Source organism: Schistocerca piceifrons, chromosome 9 (assembly GCF_021461385.2).
Source record: "Schistocerca piceifrons isolate TAMUIC-IGC-003096 chromosome 9, iqSchPice1.1, whole genome shotgun sequence".
Lineage (NCBI taxonomy): Eukaryota > Metazoa > Arthropoda > Insecta > Orthoptera > Acrididae > Schistocerca > Schistocerca piceifrons.
Genome location: NC_060146.1, coordinates 62,382,876 through 62,405,257, shown reverse-complemented (window position 1 = coordinate 62,405,257; position 22,382 = coordinate 62,382,876). Strand labels below are relative to the sequence as shown.

Sequence of the window (22,382 nt, the reverse complement as noted above, 5' to 3'; positions counted from 1 at the left end):
CGACCCCTCGCCCACCCCGGCGCCGCCCTGCGACCCCTCGCCCACCCCGGCGCCGCCCTGCGACCCCTCGCCCACCCCGGCGCCGCCCTGCGACCCCTCGCCCACCCCGGCGCCGCCCTGCGACCCCTCGCCCACCCCGGCGCCGCCCTGCGACCCCTCGCCCACCCCGGCGCCGCCCTGCGACCCCTCGCCCACCCCGGCGCCGCCCTGCGACCCCTCGCCCACCCCGGCGCCGCCCTGCGACCCCTCGCCCACCCCGGCGCCGCCCTGCGACCCCTCGCCCACCCCGGCGCCGCCCTGCGACCCCTCGCCCACCCCGGCGCCGCCCTGCGACCCCTCGCCCACCCCGGCGCCGCCCTGCGACCCCTCCCCCACCCCGGCGCCGCCCTGCGACCCCTCCCCCACCCCGTCGCCGCCCTGCAGACTCGCCTCTCTGTCATTCTAAACCTCCCTCCCCCCAGTCACTGGTAACACTCCCTCATCACTCGTAACCCAGCCTGGTCACTCGTAACCCAGCCTGGTCACTCGTAACCCAGCCTGGTCACTCGTAACCCAGCCTGGTCACTCGTAACCCAGCCTGGTCACTCGTAACCCAGCCTGGTCACTCGTAACCCAGCCTGGTCACTCGTAACCCAGCCTGGTCACTCGTAACCCAGCCTGGTCACTCGTAACCCAGCCTGGTCACTCGTAACCCAGCCTGGTCACTCGTAACCCAGCCTGGTCACTCGTAACCCAGCCTGGTCACTCGTAACCCAGCCTGGTCACTCGTAACCCAGCCTGGTCACTCGTAACCCAGCCTGGTCACTCGTAACCCAGCCTGGTCACTCGTAACCCAGCCTGGTCACTCGTAACCCTTCGCCTCTCCACCTATGGCCCCCTTTGTCTGGCATCCTTCGACCTTTCCTCCCCCCTTCACCACTTTCTCCACACTGTTCTTTTCTCTTCTCCTTTCCACTTTCTGTAAAACGTGAAGCCTGAATGAGTCAGAATGCTTTGTATTGCCAATACGAAAATGTGAGTCACCCATTACCTTAGATTTAGAACCTACTCTAGGGGACAGGGAGGGATAGGTTGGTAAAGGTTAAGTAGGAAGTTTGTGTCACTGAGACTGCAGTATGATTCGGACCGTAAGTTGTGATACCTCAGAAAAGGTTGTTTCTCATCCCGTGATCTGAATGACGTCCTTTACTGTTTAACCTACCCCTCTCTTATCCTAATGGAAGGAGTTGTTGGTTTATGCAACTAGGATAATGTGTCACTCGGTACGTCTGCATATTTATTGGCAGTACTGAACATTCCAGTTTCTGATAGGAATTACTGGCAAGTAGTTCTGCTTCATAATTTATTGGTTTCTTCAACTTAAGTTTTCATCACTTTTTGTCATTTCACAACCATGCAACCACAGAGACTTTGCAAATAGCACATTAAAAAAAGTCATGTAATAAGCTAATTTGTGCATCACAATATGTGTCAGTGATGCTTTTATCTGGTTTGTTGATATTACCATTTTGAAGCAACTATGTTCCTTGTTCCATTATTTCATGTCTCTGTGCTTTCACTTAGTAGGATTGCATAAGTATATTTTTATTACTAACCATTAGCAGATTAAATACCACTGTTATACTGCTCTCTTAAATATTAACATTGAGTTTTCAGTTGTTATGATATTAACAGAATAGGACAAACTTTACCCCTGTATGCTAAGGAAAGAAATTTAAAAATTATTTTATTATACATGAGATAAGTTTGACAGCAAATAGCATTTTTCTCTTTGTAAGAATATTACGTTTTAAGGCAAATAGTGTTATATTCCAAGCAGTGTGATAATCTTGAAAGGCTGTTCAAGGAAGGCAGAAAAGAGGCATACTGTTCTTTGATGAGGCTTCATGTATATACAATTCTTTATGGGTCTCATATCAGTCTCATCTGATATAAGGCCTGGAAGGTATACAATGAAGAGCAATAAGATTTGTCCAGGTAAGGTAAAGAGTATAGGGCTGCTATTAAAATGAGGAGAAATGGAGTTGAAACAAATGATTAGACCATTCCTGTAAAGTAAATATGCTATGCTGCTGCAAATGCATGGGCAGATTTTCTGTTATAGGTGATGAAAAAAGGTAGTGGAACAGTTGGAGAAATTTAAAAATTATTTTATTATACATGAGATAAGTTTGACAGCAAATAGCATTTTTCTCTTTGTAAGAATATTACGTTTTAAGGCAAATAGTGTTATATTCCAAGCAGTGTGATAATCTTGAAAGGCTGTTCAAGGAAGGCAGAAAAGAGGCATACTGTTCTTTGATGAGGCTTCATGTATATACAATTCTTTATGGGTCTCATATCAGTCTCATCTGATATAAGGCCTGGAAGGTATACAATGAAGAGCAATAAGATTTGTCCAGGTAAGGTAAAGAGTATAGGGCTGCTATTAAAATGAGGAGAAATGGAGTTGAAACAAATGATTAGACCATTCCTGTAAAGTAAATATGCTATGCTGCTGCAAATGCATGGGCAGATTTTCTGTTATAGGTGATGAAAAAAGGTAGTGGAACAGTTGGACAGGGTTATTACATTCCTGGTACTGGAGTGTTTCAGGAAGAGGCTGAAATTTATGGTACTAAAGGATCACATAAAATTCAGTCACGTAAAAGCAAAAAATTGATAATGTTACAAAAGCATGAAAACTTAATGGCAGTCATTGTGTAATTAATAATAAAAATAAAAAGCAGCCCAAATAGCAGGGAAGGTGACTGCAGATAAAAGTTCTGGGAAGGAGCAGACATTAGAAAGAGATTAACATTTTGTGGATATGTACACATATTGCCACCAACAAGACCCACAAAATTTCATAGAACATCAGAAAACCTTCCTTAAGCTGCTGAAATTTGTGTTTATTCATGGACAGGCAGTTTTAGTCAAGCGACAGTCTTAAACTCTCAGTGTTATATTACATCAGGTCAAAGTAAGGTTCCTTGGAGTCAAATATACAATTATCACCAATTGCAGCATTTGTCACTTACACGTGTGTCCATTATTTTATACATTTTTCTTTCCAGTCAGTAAGTTACTGAACGTTCAATGGATTGTCAGTTTGTGCACTTAGTGATTGATGGAGAAATGTGTTATGATAATTGATGTATGTATAAGTAACATGCTGGAACTGATAATTACGTATTTGACACCAGCTTTACTTTAATTATTAAAAATTATGTATGTGATGAGCTAAAGCTCTAGCGACATGGCAGGCAGCCTGCCCAGAATCGAAACCACATCACAATCTGTCAGCATGTTGGACAACGCACCTGCTGACACTGCAGGTCTGCAGACGCCGACTCTTCTGTAAAAGCCGTGCCTGCATGCTAATGACCTGGTAGCAGGACAACCTTCAGGAAGCTTCTGCACTTAGACTGGCTGCTGCATGACAACAGCTGTACCAGGCCATTGGTCTCCTTTCCAGACCTTTGCAAGAAACACAGAAACAAGGCTCTTCAGCAAACTTGATGTTGGGCTGTTAGATTCTTAACACTGAGCATTTGCTGTTGCAGACAGACGGGGTTGCCAGCACTTGCCACTGCCTCCATAATACAGGATGAGCCATGATTCTGGACAGCCTAGCAGCGACCACCACTAACCAGTCTGCAGTTCTGCCGAGTTTTCCTGCTACACTAGCCTGCCTAACCCTCTCTGCTGTATGGCTCATCGACATGTGCCATCTACTGTCTGCTCACTTCCGATGCACTGATCCACATTGCATTTACGATTGCTAACAAAGAGTTTTAGCAATGTTACCAGCACCTCCACTCCCCTCCAGCTTTGCTCGCCAGACGTTCCCGTAACAACAATCCGATACACATATTTGACGCCCTACTTTAACCTGGCATAATGTTAATCTGCGAGTTGAAAATGGTAGTTTGACTACATGAGTTTATCATGGTTGTTTGACCAAAACTGGTTGTTCATAAATAAATACACATTATTGTAGCCCAATGTTGGTTCTCTGATGCCCTTCTTCAAATACAGTGAAGTTGTGCAGCACTATTTACAGAAAATTATACCTTGAGCTCAACAAGTAAAAAAGGGTGTGAAAATGTTAGATAAATTGCTAAGAAGTTACAGACAGAAATTCGTAGAGACAGAAAGTTGCCACTGCACGTGAATGTCCAATGTAGAAGTAGTTTGATGGAAGAAATTTGAACTCTAAAGAAAGAAAAGATATACATGAAATTAATCAACTACCCCGAAATTGAATGATTGGATCAATGAGGATGTAATCAGTGCAGATGCAGCAATACAAAATATTAATACCCACAAATGAAGTCGACAAAGTAAATACTATACAGTGCTTGGCACAGGAGACATGATGCAGAAAATTTTGGGAAGTGCCTTAATTCAGCAACATTTGCAATACACTTGGTTACACCTGTATGTTCTAAAAATTGAGAACTGCATTATTCCAATTAGTTCTAAATGTAACTGATCACAGAATATATATATATATATATCTCCATCCCTCCCCCCCCTCCCCCCTTCCCTTTCCCCCCAGAAACTCAACTAACAGCTAACAATTTCAGAGTACGGAAGCATATTGTAACAGACAAGACCACTAAGGTTTTTGACAGCTGTTTTACAATAAAGGTACTCGAGTGCTTTCATTGTCAGTAACCTTTCTCTGTTCCCAAAAAGTACTGTGAAGCTCAGTTGTAATACCAGGACTAAAAGAATTATGCAATTTGGCAGTAGTTTCTAGGATTTGGATAATTAATGTACTTCTGTTGAAAAACTTTTTAAAACATGATCGCTCATAATGTCTTGTAGAGCACACAGCAAAAAGATTCCTCATTGGTATACTTCTTTTGTTATGTATATGTAATTATAATTTAATTCGATAGATAAAAAAAAAAAAATTGCTGACCAAGTGGCAGCAGCAGAAAGCATAAATAAAGGTGAAATAAGTGTGTAGGCTTTGAGCCATTAGCCCCTTGTCTGGCAGAAGGGTTGTGGGGGAAGGAAGAGCAAAGAAGGAAAGGGATTAGCAATGTTTAGGTAATAGGGAGTTTGGAAAAGTTGTCCAGAATCCAGGGTCAGGGGAGACTTCGGTTGGGATGAGAAAGAAAGACTGATTGTTTGTGCCTGCACCGGATGAGTTTTGAAAATCAGAGTATTTAAATGTGGAAGATAGGATAATAAACAAGAGGGATGTTAATGGCAAAACATCATAAAAGAGTTAATAAGAATGCAGAAGTATATGCATTGTATGTTGTAGAGGTAGAGGATGAGAAACAGTAGACAGGTCTGAAAATGAGAGAGATAGAAAACTGAAAGGGAGTGAAAAAGAGAATCATTACTGAGAAGAAATTAATGTAACTTAAGATCAGGTGGGTGACAAGCACCAAGGACATGTTGTAATGTCAATTCACACCTGAGGAATTCTGAGAATCTGGTGTCTTGGGGACGAATCCAGGTGACACATATGGTGAAACAATCAGTATGGTCATGGCTGTCATATTCTAGAGCATGCTGTACAACAAGATATTGTGAGTTATCAGTAAACACCCTCAGTCTATGTCCATTCATCCTAACTGATATCTCAGTGGTAGTAATACCACTGTAGAAGGACAAACAGTGTTTACATAACAGCTAGTACACAAAGTGTCATTTAACAGGTGGTTCTACATTTGGTCGTACATGTTTTGACAGTTACAGGGCCAGTAGGAGGGAGCATAGGGCAAGTCTTACAGGGAGACGGTCACAGAGGTGGGAGCCATAGGATAGGAAAATTAGAAAAGCTATTCTAGATGTGGTGGTCAAAATGTTGGACGGAATGGGACTCATTGCAGGACATTATTTTAGAAATTCACAGCATTGTTGAAGTAGGTGATTAATACATTTAATACTAGTATAATACTGAGTGATGAGGTATACTCCCAAGCTGTTTTTTGGAGGGATCAGCAATACCAGGATTGGATGTGATGACCAGAAAAATCTGCTTCTGAACTAGGTGGATAGGATAATTATGGCTGAGATGAGACTGGCGATATATTAGTGTAAAGAGTTCACATCTGAACAAATATGTTTGCCTTGAAAGCCAAGGCTGTATGGGAGGGAACAGTTGAGATGGAAAGAACGGCAAATGTCAGAATGTTAAGTACCGTCAAACGGGGTGATTTCGGACACCAGGGCAAATTCGGACAGTATGGCTTATTTGCTCTTTGCCACTGCATAGAAACAAAGAGTTACTTATTTTAACGTCCGTGCACCAGTTATTTTAAGCGTAAGATTGCATTTATCGCCTTCCACAACTTTTATTTTGCGTCAATTGTTTCCCTCGGTGAATAATTGATGAACAGTCTCAGTGTTAAAAATCCATGCATTATTGTAAAGTGGAAACTTTCTATTGTTGCGCCGAGCGGGAATTTAATGTAACCATAATTGTCGATGTGCTTAGTAGCTAACAGCATTGAGACAATTTCTATACAAGTTTGTCGAGTTTCTCGTGCAAGGTTATAAAATAACGATGGTTTTTGTAAAACTGTGTACTGTGTGGGGTGATTTCGGACAATGCCAAGAATGTATAAGAGCAGGAGAGGTGCTACAGTACAGTGTAATTATGACCCGGAACTTTTAGATAAAGCTGTTCATGATATTCAGAGTGGTAAATTATCGTACACAAAAACGTTTGATTTGTATTGTATACCTAAATCAACCCTACAAAATAAAGTGCAGGAAGCACATCCGAAAAAAGTGGGAGGACAGCCAGTGCTAAATAAAGAGGAAGAAGAAGAAGAAGAAATGTTGAAGCAAGGTATCTTGACGGCTGCACATTGGTGATTTCCCTTCACTAAATTGGATATTAGATATTTAGTTAAAGTCTACCTTGATAAATCTGGCCGAAAAGAGAAGAAATATCGTAATAATTTACCAGGAGAAGAATGGGTGCATTTATTCCTCAAATGACAGTCAGAAGAGCTTTCCGTTCGCTTAAGTGAAAATATTAAATGAGCTCGTGCAGAAGTGAACAAAGAGACTGTTAAAGATGTTTTTCTCCAATATCAAGGCAAAGCTGGAAAATCTCCCATGTAGCAACCTGATCAACTATGATGAAACCAACATGTCAGACGATCCAGGCAAGCAGCAGATAATTACAAAATGAGGGAGTAAGCATGCTGAAAAAGTAATGGACTCATCAAAATCTAGTGTCTCAATAATGATGGCAGCTAGTGCTGATGGTAAACTGCTTCCTCCGTATGTCCTTTACAAATCAGAGCATTTGTGGCAAGAAGGTGGACCACAAGGAACCCGTTTCAATAGGAACAAAAGGGGATGGTTTGACCTGCCAGTATTTGAAGACTGGTTCTTTACAATCGCTTTGCCCTATTTGAAGAGGTGAAATGGGCCAACAGTCATGATTGGAGACAACTTATCCAGCCACGTGTCTTTACGTGTTATTGAAGAGTATGAGTGGAACAACATTTCATTCATTCTCCTTCCCCCCAATAGCATGCACCTCCTCCAACAGCTCGATGTAAGCTTCTTCAGGCCAATGAAAGCAGCGTGGCGAGCTGTATGAACTGATTGGAAGAAACACACTCGTTGGACCATTTCCAAGGATTCCTTCCCATCTCTTCTGAAGCAGACACTAAGATTTCAGCAAACTCCAAGGAAGATATAAAGGGTGGATTTCGCACCAAGGGCCTAATCCTATTTGATCCAGATCATGTATTACGAAAATTGCCTGGTAATGAGGAGAGCCAACAAAGCAATGCAGACACATGGTCTTCCACTTCTGAAGAAATGCTCAAAGAAATTTGTTATCCTCCAAATAAGCTTGGTGGCTCGTGCCGCCACCGCAAACTAGACATTCAACTTAGAAAATCAGTCACTGGCTGAGATTTTCAAGGAAACAAAAACAGAGCTGAAACAAGTGACAGTGCTTCTAGCAGTAGTGAAAGTGAAAACGACACATCATCCAATGAAGTTTTACTGCTGAAAGAAGAGACTTTTCTTGTTACAGAGTACAAATATAAATGTGGAAACAAGGAGCTAACAAGGCAGTATGTTGGAGTGGCCACAAATGTTGGCGCTACGGAAGTAGGTGTGAAATTCTTGCACCCACACAAGAACAGTAAAAACATATTTGTGTTTCCTAATGTCCCTGATGAAGACACAATACAAAAATTGCTAATTTCGAGAATACTTCCCACACCAGTTGAGAAGAGAGGAATGTTCATTTTTCGAGAAGATGTGCTTTAGACTCGAAGACAATTGTTTATTTAAAGTGTTTGCAACTTAATTTAGAATGATGAGTGAGAAAAATTATTTTGACCTTTTAGTTAAATTACTTTGTTTGTTTCTGTCTGTTTCTAATATTTCAGTTAAGAACTGTAAAAAAAATTTATTTAAATTCTTGCAAAATAAAAACTTACCTGTAATATATAAAATTCATTGTATCATTCCATATCACTTATTTGTAGCAAAGGGCTACCTTAAAATGTGTAAAATGTCACCAAAATCAAATAAAAAGCATGTAGAATTTTAAAAAAAGGCAGTAAGTGTCCAAATTCGCCCTCTATATACTGCAATTTTGGACAGAGATTTAAAAAACATACGTGTCCGAAATCACCCCAATCCACGGGGTTGCTTCGGACACTTTATTTAACTGCCTCAGATAAATATATCTTCACATACACTTTCTGGTTCTGGGATATTTTATTCATTACACATACACCCTACCACTTCCATAACAATCAATTTAATCTAACAGTATATACGAAAGTTACAATCAAAATAATGACAAAACCATCCAAAATCACCCCGTTTGACAGTACTGTTGTTGCTGTTTAACCACACATACCATCTACATTCTTCCCCCAGACAAGAGTTTCTCAGAACTCTACATGTGAGAACTAGCATTACATGTCCTTGGTTCTCACCATCTGCCTGGCCTTAATTTACACTAATTTCTTTAGCCTCAGCATTTCTTCCAGTAACTATTCTTTTCTTCGCTCCCTTGTAGTTTCTACATCTTTTATGACTTGTATATTCCCCCCCCTCCCCCTTTCCACCTCTACCATCTACAATGCAGTTAGTTTTCTGCTCTTTATTAACTGCTGTTTGATGATTTGTCTGTAATCTCTGTCTTTCTTATGACCCTTTTTTTCTAACTTTAAGCTCTCAGATTTTCAAGTCTCATGCAGTGCAGTCCTAACAATCAGTCTTCCTTTCTGATCCCAGCCGGTAAGTCTTCCCTGAACAAGGCTTCTGGGGGACTTTCCTGACTTTTCCCATTTCCTAAACCTCGTCAGTCCTTTTCTTTCATCCCTCTTCCTTTCCCTTCAATCCTTCTCCCTTTCCCTTCAATCCTTCTCCCTGAAGGGAAAGGGTCATTCCACGTCGAGGGGACAGGGCTCCCCACTCGACCATCTCTAAATTTAATGAAATTTGATGTGAAGGTTCTATACGGTCTTTGATGGTTATATAACAAATTTCAGTTCACTATCTTCAGTGGTTGAATTTTTAGAAGCCTTTATAGAGTGGCTACTCACCTTCGCATCACATACAAAGGTGCAAATGCACTAAGTTGGCTTAGCTTTTTTAAAAGTTCTAGCACACATTTGGTCATTTGCTTTAATATACATTGACAACCTTTTATGTTGAAGACACCATGGCAAAAACTTGGAATTTAGCCACCCCGAAACATAGATATAAGCCTCTAAAGTGGCTAAAAAATTCATCGTGCTATTCTGAGAGCCGAAGTTTGACCGACCATGGCTACTTTTCATGTGAAGAAATCACATCAAAACTTCAGAGGGCTATTCCTACCTGAGTTGTCTATATATGTATCAAATTTAACTAACATTGAATGCCTAGAATAAAAGACATGAATCTGCAAAGTTGGACAAAATTTTCTATGTGCAAATTTTAGGGTATTTTTGGGGGGCAATATCTAAACTGTCTCTCATTCCATCCTCCTTTTTTTGCCACACCTTGAAAGAGCATGCTTTAAGCTTTCAAAGCTATAGTGTTTAATTTCTGAATCTAGCATATTGATGGGTAAGAATATATTTCAAAAGTTATTATTTTAGCACTTCGAGAAGATTGAAAAGTGAAATATTTTGTTCATTAAGTCCCACATTAAATTTTTTTCAGTATATAAATCAGTTTCAAAAGTTAATTTAACGTATGCTATAAAACAAGTATAATACACAACACAGTAAATTTGCAAAATAAAAACGCTAAAGACTCAGTTCCATTTTTGATTGAATAGTTGTACAATTTTGTCAAAGACAGACTGAGGAAAACTTATTGTCTTCCTGATGGTGATGGTGATGGTGGTGGTGCTTCTGAAGTCATGAAAATCTTGCTCAGGAATCCAGCAGGTGTCTAGCAGCTGGCCAGTGGAAGGAATGACCAGAACCATGTAGCTGTATAAAGCTACTGAAGACATCTTGTTGTTCTTGTGAAACTTCACACACTTTTCCAACCCACAAAAGTTGTCATACGTACACGCAACATACTGTCCTGGTTGTAAACTTGCAATTGAGGTTGCTAGAATTTCTTCATCTGTTTTGAAGGCATTAACTGTGAAAATGCTGTATCATCATTGGAAACTCTGCCTACTCTGAGCTGATTACAATTAATTGGCTTAAACTGATGTTTTTCTCTTATTCCAGATATTGTCTGCTCCGTAGCAAACCTTGGAATTTTTCAAAATTTTCTTTTGGTACATAAAAAGCCTTATGCCTGGAATATTATCATCACAGACTTTAAACAAACCATATGGAGTCAATATTTGGTTATCTAAGGGCCTCGGCAAACTAGCATGGTCTGCTTGTCTTCTTCTTGTTCCCCTAATGTCATCACAAGGCAATTTACCTTAGCTTGTTCAAAAAAAAATTCCATTTGGCAGTGATGCCGAAATCCTTTTCGTGCAGACATAAATTGATGAAATTTTTGAAATTATTATATTGAGCAGCTGAACCATCACTAAAGAAATAAATGTTTTAAATGGTTGTCTTTAAGTATGCTATTAACTTTATTTGAAAGGCATGGACAGCAATGGTATCATGATGGAGACAGTCGCTGATCATACAAATGCTAATACTCTGACACTCTTTGCCATCAAAATAGATAACAAATGGATGTAATGTGGCCTGACTATTCTCCCCATGAAATCCTTGCATAGCATCTTGACCAACAAATGAATAATTGTCAACAAAATCTATCAATATAATTAATTCATTTTCTGCAGGATTTCATTTTTGCTGCTTAAGGTATAAACTTTAGTGTCGTGTCACAAAGTGATGGCTTCTTAAACCAGGAATTTTCAAAATCAGTGCCTCCATATTATCTTCAACAGTTCTCTGACCTGTCTCGAATGTGTGCCTGCCAGTATGGACCTATTGTTGGTATTACATTTTTTCTTCTGGGTCAGTGTCATTAAAAGCGTCTTTGAGAAAAGCCTCTAGTTGTATTTTTCTGGGATATTCCTCACAACATTGCAGCATACAATCTTTTGATTCCAAACTGCACACAGTTCTCTCTCTCTCTCTCTCTCTCTCTCTCTCTCTCTCTCTCTCTCTCTCTATCTCATAATCATCTTGGATGTATGTTTCTGAAGCCAACATTAATTTGCCATTTTGATAAATTACACATACTGAATGTGATCCAGAAGCACCAACTGTAGTACACCATTTCAGCCTGAGCTCACAAAATTTTGAGAAACTCAGTTGATTTCCATACTGTTTTTAGTAAACAATGAACATTTCTTTCAAATTTCAAAGGAGCAGATGTTTCTGCTTGTGAATCTTCTTCCCATTTATTTTTACTGTAACACAATCCTTTTAGCCTGGGCGTAAACAAGAAAACTCATCATCTCCAAAAACAAAGTTAGGACATTTTGTTTTATTTCATTGATAAGTTCTTTCCCTTTTTAGTTTGCAGGTGTTGCCAAAATCCCACCCTCCATCTTTAGTTTCCTAGACTACTTCTCCGTTTTAGTCAGAACATCACATTCTTTAGTCATTTTTTCGATAGTCCATCTATTTGGGGCCAGGTTCAAAATTTGAACTATACTGCAATTTCTTGAAGCCTAAAGCTTAATCTTCAATTAAGATATCCATATCTTTAAATTTATGGCACACTTCCGTTTGCATTTGAGCAGTACGTACTTGGCTAACACCAACAGCTGTGGCAATTACCTTAGTATTGCTGGCTTGGGCTTTCAGAACTTTGCACTTTATGTATCCCATTGAATCCCTTTTGATGACCCTTTAAACCTTTAATGGTGGCTCTCAAAGTGATGATAATGAAGTATTAGCAGTAAAGCAAGCATCAACAACATCCATGTCTTCAGTGGATGGTGATTCTTTCTTATCATTGTGGAATCATTCTTTTTGGGCCACTTCTGGTACAAGTTTTCTGACTAGGTTTAAAAAAATTTGTCAGTAACTTCAACCTATCAGACTTTGCAATGGTTACACTGTTCAAGCCATCTTGGGTACATGTTTTTCTTTATCAAATGTGTAGCAGCAGATTTTCTGCAGGAACTGAAATGTCATCAACAAAGTGTTAAGGTATGGACAGATTTAGACATTCAGTAAAATCACATCCAGACCTATGCTGTAGAAGCTCCTTGTCTATTGGTGACGGTTCCTTATCTGTTTGTAGTTGACTACTGTCATAATAGAATGGTGATGACTTATGACAATCAGCTCCATCTGATCCACCAAAGTATCTGTGTGAAGGGGTCTCTTGGTTCATTTTATACAATATTTTATTAACCCATAACAAGCGAATTTGAAAGCTTATGAATATCCGGATTTGAAGCATAGGAGATTCAGTCTTGTTAATACATAAAATACACAAATTACGCCATCAGAACACATTTTTTTAGAGCTTACTTTCAGCTACAACAATGGTTATTGATTATTCAAACACTCAGTACTCAACACTAAGATTATACCACACAGAAGACTGACACAGTGAAAATTGCCAATAATGAAAGCATCAGTTGAAAGTGATATTTCAGCAATCTATCACTGCTACAAGGAACGAGCCTTAAAAAACTATTGTTGCTTTATAATGTCGATGGAAACTGAGTGACAATGCGTACATATACACCACCATGTGTTGTAGGCTTAGAACATTCTAAACAATGTAACATTCTATTCAATTAATAGAGGGAAACATTCCACATGGGAAAAATATATCTAAAAACAAAGATGATGTGACTTACCAAACGAAAGCACTGGCACGTCAATAGACACACAAACATACACACAACATACACACAAACAAACACACACAAACACACACACAAAATTCTAGCTTTCGCAACAAACTGTTGCCTCATCCTGATAAGGCAACCGTTTGTTGCGAAAGCTTGAATTTTGTGTGTATGTTTGTGTTTGTTTGTGTGTCTATCGACGTGCCAGCGCTTGCGTTTGGTAAGTCACATCATCTTTGTTTTTAGATATATAACATTCTATTCATGTAGATTTTATGATCTTAAGAGTGTTTTCTGACGTTTTATTATATTTATATTCTATACTGTAAAATATTGTTAAAACACTTATTAGACAGTTACTTTCCCTAAACTGCAGGCAAATCTTATACTATCAAAAAGACACACTCCCACATTTTTTGGTTTACAACTTCAAATTGTATTAATTTTTCGTATGTATTGATAATCCATTTTCCCTACTTTTGAGTGTATATTCTTACTCATCAATATGCAAGGTCTAGAAATTAAACAATATAGCTTTGATAGCTTAAAGCATGCTCTTTCTAGCTGTGACAAGAAAAATAGGATTGAAAAAGAAACTGTTGAGATATTGCCCCCCAAAAATACTCTAAAATTTGGTGTGATTGCTTCATATGAAAAGTAGCAGTGGTCAGTCAAACCTGGGCTCTCAAAGTAGCATGAAGAATTTTTTAGCCACTTTAGAGGCTTATATCTATATTTAGGTGTGGCTAAATCCCAAATTTTTGTCATGGTGTGATTCAGCATAAAAAGTTGTCAATCTACGTTAAAGCAAATGACCAAATGTGTGCTAGAACTTTAAAAAAAGTGTAGCAAACTTGACACATCTGCACCTTCGTACATGATGTGAAGGTGAGTAGCTTCTCTTTAAAAGCCCCTAAAAATTCAACCACTGAAGATACTGGACTGAAATTTGGCATATAACGATCAAAGACCATAAAGAACCTTCACACAAAATTTCGTTAAATTTGGAGACGACAGAGTGGGAACACTTTCTAATATTGGTTCCTTTAATGTGGAATGACCCAAAAGCCACAGATTCCAAAAGCTCGCACATTTAATTCATCTTTACACACGTGTCCTTCTGCCACCATTTCCTGGGCGAATTTTTTATGATTCCAGTTATATTACATTTTCAAAATGATAATTTTTGTTGATCATATACAACTACTTTGTTGCATGGCTGGCTGTTATAACATACTTCTTTAGATGAATATTGGTAACATTTTCATTTTCTTCTTAATGTACACATTCATATCTATCCATGTAATATAGATGATGTTAAACATTGCTCTTTGTTTTACCAGGAACACAGCGGAGAAGTTGTCAAAAAATGGCACAGAAAAACAGGCATTCCAGCAGAAAGTGGAAGCCAGTGATAAAAATTCAGAGAAATCTTTTTTAGAAACAAAAAGTAACACTGAAACTGTACCTTCTGCTTCAAAGGAGTGCACAGATCACAGCTCTGTATCTAACACGGTTAACTACTCAAGGAGAGTTCCTAGAAATGATAACCATGCCTCATCATGGTACCAGTCATCCACAAAGGAAAGGACTATCAGAAGTAAAGGGGATGGAAAGACAAGGATTTCATTATACACGGAAGAAAAAGCAAGTGAAAAAGTAGTGCAGTGGAAAAAGCCCATTCAGGAAAGTGAGTTGTCAACAGATTCACACATGAAGAATTCTGCTGACAGGTTCCAACCAGAACCTGTGAATAACAAGAAAACAACTGGAATATATAATGAATCTCAGGTTGCTCCAAAGGAGATTGTGAACAAAGAAAGATGGAGATCAGACTGGAAAGACAGAAGAAATGATTTTAATGAAAAATTAAGCAATCAAAACAGTGTTACACGAAGAAAACCTGAGGAAGCAAATGAGATGTACATTGCTGATGGCTCCTCTTCAACAGACCGTCAAACTCCCAAAGAGCAGAGATCAGAATCGAAACGTAGGAATCGTCAGGGTTCCTTACAATCATTGGAGAATGACAGTGTGCAAAATGCAGATAAAGACAGTGAAGGTATTGGCAATGATACCAGCACCAGTAAGTACACGAATGTACGTAGTATGTACTTCAGGAACAGTACTCCTTCTGTAACAGCAAACATAAGCAGAGGAAACAGCAGAAACTCGGAAGAAAGCTCTGTATGTGATGGTACCGAAGGAAACTTGTTGAATTCAAGTCAAAATAGCTTTCAGAGCTCATTTACCAATGTTTGCAGTAAGTCTGCTAACAATACAGACTTTCCAGTATCTTCGGCAGCACACGAGCAGACTGATTCAAACGTTCCAGTGAATGTAACTGAGAGGGCTGCAGTGTGGAATGCCAAGACGGGGAACAGTTCACATCAGTGTGAAGAGAAGGTGCATCAAGAGCGAAACAACTCCAGTGGTCAGCTCCAGCAACAAAGCCAAGTATTGAAACAAGAGGAAGCAGCAGAAAAGAAATACAACCGAGAGTGTACAAATGCCAGAGTACAGGTTTCCTCTCCACCAGGTCTCCCGTGCCGCGAGCAGCAGAGAAACGAACAAGTGTCGAGGGATCTGGTCTCTGCTGCGAAGCAAACTTCAGAGAGCAAGCCTCCAGAGCAAGAGTCATCTGTCGACGAGTTCTTTCGGAAGTACGCCCAGCACAACAGTACTTCTGGGCAGGCTGTCAGGTTGCCAGACGGCAGCTTGCCGATGGGTGCATTCAGAATCGGGGGGTCTGCTCCGGGTTTGGGAATACAACCCAATTGTGCTCAGGCACCAGTGATCCAGGGAGCAGCAGGAGTGCCTACTATACATCCAACTCAGATTCGTGTATGTGGGGTACCGCAGATGTACCAACCTTGCGGAATGTTACCCGACATGGGCACTGCCTTACCATACAGCACTTACACTTACGTTGATGGAACAAGTCAGAGGCCATTGCTAGAGAATCATGCTATGCTGCAGAATAACAGTGACTGCTGTCCCAGTGCAGCTCCTCAGGCAAGCTCTCGCTTTGGAGGTAACAACAGTGAGAGACCGACAGTTGTACCTGTCACTCTGTCTTCGCAGTCCCCTGAAGGCGCATACCCTAGCTTTGGGTCATGCACCTTTGAGGGTGGACAGCAGACATTTAATGGCAATCATCTGGGTAGTCTTTTGAAAAATGGAGGAATGACAGGTTATGGGAATATGGCAGCGGCAGCAGCCTCGTCATTAATGCCAGTGGAGGTAATGATGCCAGGAATGGGCACGTCTCAGCCCGCTGGAGTTCCTCCTCCACCTGGAGTATTTGCATACCCTGCAGTTACACCTTTGACTGGTGTCTCACCACCTCGCTGTAGCCAAATACAGCAGGGTTTAGTGCTGCAGCCGATGCAGGTGCCCCAAGAGAATATCGGCGATAGACAGGTGACACCTCGACAAGAGAATGCTGCTGCATCAAGCGTGCAGGATGCTAGAGGGAGCCAAGTATATTCCAGTGCCACACAAGCAATTCCGCACGTTCCTCAAGCCAGCGGAGTGTCACAGAATACCCAGATTGCATCTGGTAATGGCCAGACACCTGCTTCTCAGGAATCTTCACACACAGTTTTGAACCGAAGTACGAAACCCCAGGTGCCTCCGACAAATACCGGTAACTCGAACCCACCAACTATGTATACATCTGTACAGCCAAATGACATGAATACATTCCTCACATTGCACCAGAACGGAATTGCTGATTCGCCGGATGTGACAGCTATAGGTATGTCTCAGTGGCCACTCTGCTGTTTCTCTCAAACTGACTTGACACAGTTGCAAGGAATGCCTCAAATTATGAATGCTGATGGTACAGTGAGTCATTTTCCGGATATGGCACAGTTTGGAATGCAACAGTCATTTAAACAGCCAGGTACCCCACTTGTAGATCACATATGGTATCCAGGAGTACCGCCTCTGTTGCCAGTGCATGACGGTGTCAACATGTGTCGGAACAATCAGACGAAACAGTTTAGCAGTGTACCAGATATGCGTTTGGATGCACAGGCTGCAATGGTGCCACAGATGCGGGGCACACACGCTACTCAGATGTCTCAGTTTGGTCCAGAATCTCAACAGCTGAATGAACATTCGCAGATTTACTTCCCAGGTATTGGCCATATAGCTGCACAGACCCAACTGAGTACTCCATCAGCTAATACTGTGGGACACAGCTCAGTGCCACCTGGATTACCACCACAGCCACCATTTCCTCAAGGGACAGTCCAGCAACAAATTGGTTTCACACAGCACCCCCCAGGCATCCTGCACACTGGGATGTGTCAAAATGCGAATAGTCTGGCAACAGCAGGAAATTCTCAACGAAGTGCTTCAGGACAGCCAGGGACAGCTACAGTTCCCAAGGGCAGGATTGCGTCTGAATCTACTATCGGTGATGGATCGAGCTCCGATTCTAAGAACGTCCAGAAAATGCCCAGGGCTCAGAGCTCACAAGGTCAGAACTCACAGGAAGGTCGCTACCCATTTCCTGGAGATGGAAGCCGGGTGGACATCTCGTACCTGGCCGAAAAGCTCAGACAGTCATCCCAGCGTGGTGCAGCTCAAGGGATGCAGACGACCGCAACACCTCAGGGCACGTTTCAGTCTGTTCCCGCACTACAGGGGTCAACTCCGAAGGCGCAGTTGTACTATGAGAAAGTTCAAAGCCTCCTGTGCCAGCCACCAGAAGTCGTTAGCCGTCTCCTTCAACAGATGCACCTTAATGCGGGTGTCGCTCCTGTCGCAGACCCATCTGCTGGGCCTGCTGTCGGACCTCAAGGATACGTAGTCCCGCCTACTGCAGAAGTGTGGCCAGTGGTTCACAGTGCACAGGTGGTTCAAGAGAGGCTCCATCCCAGCCAGTCACAGGGAGGTTACACCGTGGCGGCGAGGGGACGTGGCAAAGGCCGTGGCCGGTTGCGTGATGTTGATGGGTGACTCTGGAACTGTTGTGACATTCGAGGTGCCTGTGCAAAAAAGAAATTGTGAGATAATTGTCACAGTCGTGTGTTAATTGGCTACAGTGCCGTATCGTCTTCGTATGTCAATAATGTAAGTTTCATGGATTTCCTGAGAGAATGTGAGTATTTGTGGTTCTTCATTTGCAGCCCGCAGTTAATATTCCTGTTAAATATTGTGCTAGTTACTGTGTTGTTGCTAATCAGGAAATGTTACCTGGTCCGACTAGCTGACAAAGCTGTCCTCACTAACTTCTTTAGAAACACACCATACTTTCTGCTTTTTTTGTATTGAATGCAGTCCTTGGAAGTGTACTGTGTCAAAAACCATAAATTGCAAAAAGAAAAAAAATTGTTTTGCCTGCAAAGAAGACAGGTATGTAGTGGAAAGCTTAATATTGGATCTCCCTTGCGCCTGCTTTTCTTATTTCGCCAAACAGAAATCTGGCATGAATCTCAAAATATGCAGAAACACATCTAGTTAAAATACTTATCTTAATTTAATGTTCTTGCTTTGTCTTGGAATTACTATTTTCAACACCACTACTGCATGACATCAGGAAGTTGCTGGAATAGCTGTTGTAAAAGGCAGTTGTTGGAATACTTCTATTTCCTAGGGTAAATGTCTAATATGGCAGCTAAAATCTCGTTCCCATGTCTGTTGAGCTGTCTACAAGTTCTCATATAAATATCTTTACAAATAAGTTTGTATTTCTGTTGCTTTGCAAGTAATAAGTTCCTTAGATCATGCATAGTTTTTGGGACCTTTCGTTGATAGGCTCAGTTTCTTCAGTTCCTTAAAAAAGTAAGACATGAGGAGAATTAATTGTCAACTCGCAGAATATCTCACAAATAAAATTATTTGTGTAGCAAATATTGTGAGTATTTGCTTGTTTGACAAATGGGAGTTACAGTGTGTTTAACTCCAAGCAAAAGACATGTTCTGTCTCTTCAAGGAAGCATACATAGTTTTTTATGTGGATGTCTATTTTTTAATATATCCAGTCAAAATATTGCTCATTAGAGATTTCAAATTTAACAAGTGTGTAGTTTACCGGTTGAAGTTTTTGTCCTCTCTTATCTGTGTCTATGTTGTACATCAACACCTTCAGTTAATTGCCTGCTCAATTTTACTCAGGCTTTACAGAAGTTGTAACTTATTCTTGATGTAATCAAAACAGAAATAATTGTGATACATGTCTATCTAAAGTTTGTGTTGCTGGAAAAAAAAAAAAAGAAAATGTGTAGTCATTTGCTGTTAATAATGGAAGTAATTTAATCACATTTTTGTAGACTTGTATTAAAACTTCAAGCAAATACTTTCTGTTGAGGTGCAGTATTTCACAAGTGTGCAGTTTATATTTCTACAGGTATGAAATCTTCTCAATGCAATGTTGTAAGTTATTCATTGGTTTATGGTACAAAGATATTTTTTTCTGTGATAAAAATGAAGTTCAGTTTCTATTACGCAACAGTTTAGATTGCAACTTTTATTAAATTTATTTTACTAGTATACATAAGCAAACTGAATCTCCATAGATAAATGTAGTTAGTAGTTCGTGAAATAAGCATTGTAGGCTGTGATTATATTTTTGTTGAGCTTAATAATTAGTGTGTGTAGAAACACCATTTTCTTTAAGTATTCATTGACATATTTCTGTAAATGTTATTTGCATAAGTGCCTTAGTACAACTTCAGTTTTGTGGCTTTGTCATCGCATTTCCATGAAAGTAACCAAAAAGAGGGGAGGTTATTTTATGCACAGACTGATTTTTTTTCCTTTTCTTTTTTGTAATATTTTTATTTTCCATGTGAAGTGTAAAATTTGAGCTGAATTGTTATGTTCTGCACCACAAAGGTGAAGCTTTGTAAGACTTTTCCCAATAAGTTGTTTTCTTGTGTACTATTTTGTAATTGAATCTCATTTGTATTAAAAAATAAATTTTGTACTATGAAAATTTTGTACAGTAAGTTGTGACTGTTCACTTATCGTATGTAATGGTGTTTAAAGTGCCTGCTGTAGGTGGTACTCAAGTAAACAGCCCAGGTGTAAACAAATTACCAAAGTTTATTTGAATAGAGAGAAACTCAATTCAACTTAATAAGTCTTCGGAACCGTGAAACCAACTATACTTGTTGGTGAAGCAGAAACAGTCTTCCAACTCTGGAAGGAGAAAACAAAAGTTTGATAATTCTGAACTATCTTAGTAATGGAAAAACCCAAATGAAATCATCTGAGTAGAATAGAAAAGTATTTCAACTGTCTGTTGGTGATGAAACCAAAGTGGTGAACTAAGCCTTGACTCTAAAAGATATCAAAACAACTCTTATAATAAGTTCTTAATATACATCAGATAAACACTGTCAGAGTAAAGTTCTTGAGACACTTGGAAAACTTACGAAGTCTGCTCAGAAGTTGCTTTAAGTCTCATTTAGGATAATGACGAAGTTTGACAGAAATCCTAAATCAGACAACACAATCCAGGAGGGAACACCTGTAGTCTAAGTGACAAAGAGGAATATTCTACGTCTGGGGAAGCCAAACAGCAGGCAATCATAGAAATATTACAAAATCGAGAGTAAGTCTTCCTGTCGGGGCCACATGTTCTGTAGATGGGCCATGCTGCAGGCTCCAGGGGGAGGAGTGATTGCAGCTTAGCAACAACCCTGGAGTGAGCTCTCGATTTTAGAAATGCAATAAGCTTTCACCATCTGTCCCAGAATGCTCCCTTGTTGGGAACTCACTGTCCAGGACTCATGCCTCGCCCTAAATACAGCCTTCAATGCCATCTGATGGTAGTGTGTGCTGTGACAGCCCCCGAACATCTTCTGCAAGGAAGTAGGCTGCCTGCGTAACTGGGATGTGGTTCGGGTTGCAGGCTCAGTGGGCACACGGTCTACCCGTAGCAGTGTGTGCATCATAATTCAGTGATTCAGCACTGTGTTAGAAAAAACTTCTTCAGTCAACTTCTCAGGAAAGTAAGATAATGTTAATGAAAGCTGAATTTTCAGCAAATTTTTATCGTGTGAGATTATACAAGAAGCATACTACATCATGATAGATTCAGTCAGTTGGAGTTGTAGCATGTCTGCAATTGGGCAGGGTCAATATAATGAAAGTTCTGACATTTGAAATTCAGAGACATAACAAAGTTTCTGTACGTCCATCTTTCAGAGATGGTTGCAGGAATTGGCTGTTCGCTACAGAATGTCAAATCAAACACCTTTCAGCCATCTAATTTCCAAACTTATTTTATTTGGCTACCAGTTTCATCAGTTGTCTACGCCATCTTCAGGCCCTTGACCATTGTGTAGGAAGATTCCATCTTGCTTCGGGTCAAAACAGGGACCAGCATTCAAATACTGGTATCCATAGATTTTTTATATAGTGATCACTTCAACCGGGAAGTGATGGCTATAGCAAAAATCTGATGATGCTGTAAGAAGTTTGATTTGACATCCTATAAGAAAGTCTATCCAATTTTCCACCTCTACATAGTGTTTCCATCATTGTGTTTAGAAGATTTTATCAAAGGTGACTGAGGGAAGTATTATCTTCGAAGGGATATCCCGTTACAGTTAACAGAGATGACTGAAACTTTTTTGTGACAGACACAAATTTACTAAAGCTAGCCTTTGAACACGCCTGTCATGAAGGAGATTGTTAGAAAAAAGGACTTAGTATGAGGTTAAGTAAGAGTTGCTTTATGTCTCATTTGTTACTAATATTTCATGGTTGCTTCCTGTCTTAAAATTCCCCAACTCATCCTTTTTGGATGACAAAGAGATTAGTCAGCATACGGCTGCGTTTCTTCCCATGTGTGGACACACTACTTAGCTGTAACACCGTGAGTAGGGTTGTGGTCTAAGTTACCTTTGATTATTGTTCTTGCAAAACAGTCACCTTTTAGTTTTGTTCTCATGGTATGGCTACTCTGTACTATGGCCATGCCCAAACTTACTTTGACTTACCCCATTCCTTTAAATGTTGCAAAATGCCTATATTATACCTATAGATTTATTTACTCCTATTCAAGAATTCATCTGTGGTATAGAAGAAGTTGTCAAGGAGATACCATTTCAGTTTACTTTTAAAACTGTTACTGCTGTCTGTCAGACATTTTATTTCATCTGGTAATTTATCGAAAAGTTTTGCAGCAGCATAT

At 40.2% G+C, this 22,382-nt stretch overlaps 1 protein-coding gene across 3 annotated transcripts in view; it reads left to right on the top strand.

Moving 5' to 3' along the window:
- The window catches only part of LOC124717025, a 152,579-nt gene extending 133,097 nt beyond the window's left edge, over positions 1-19,482 (top strand). For all 3 annotated transcript variants that reach the window (XM_047243679.1, XM_047243680.1, XM_047243681.1), the window contains one exon: positions 14,569-19,482. In XM_047243679.1, coding sequence (XP_047099635.1) covers positions 14,569-18,196 — 3,628 coding nt within the window. In that variant the 3' untranslated portion in view covers positions 18,197-19,482. The remainder of the gene's footprint in view (positions 1-14,568) is intronic.
- Positions 19,483-22,382: the final 2,900 nt, after the last annotated feature.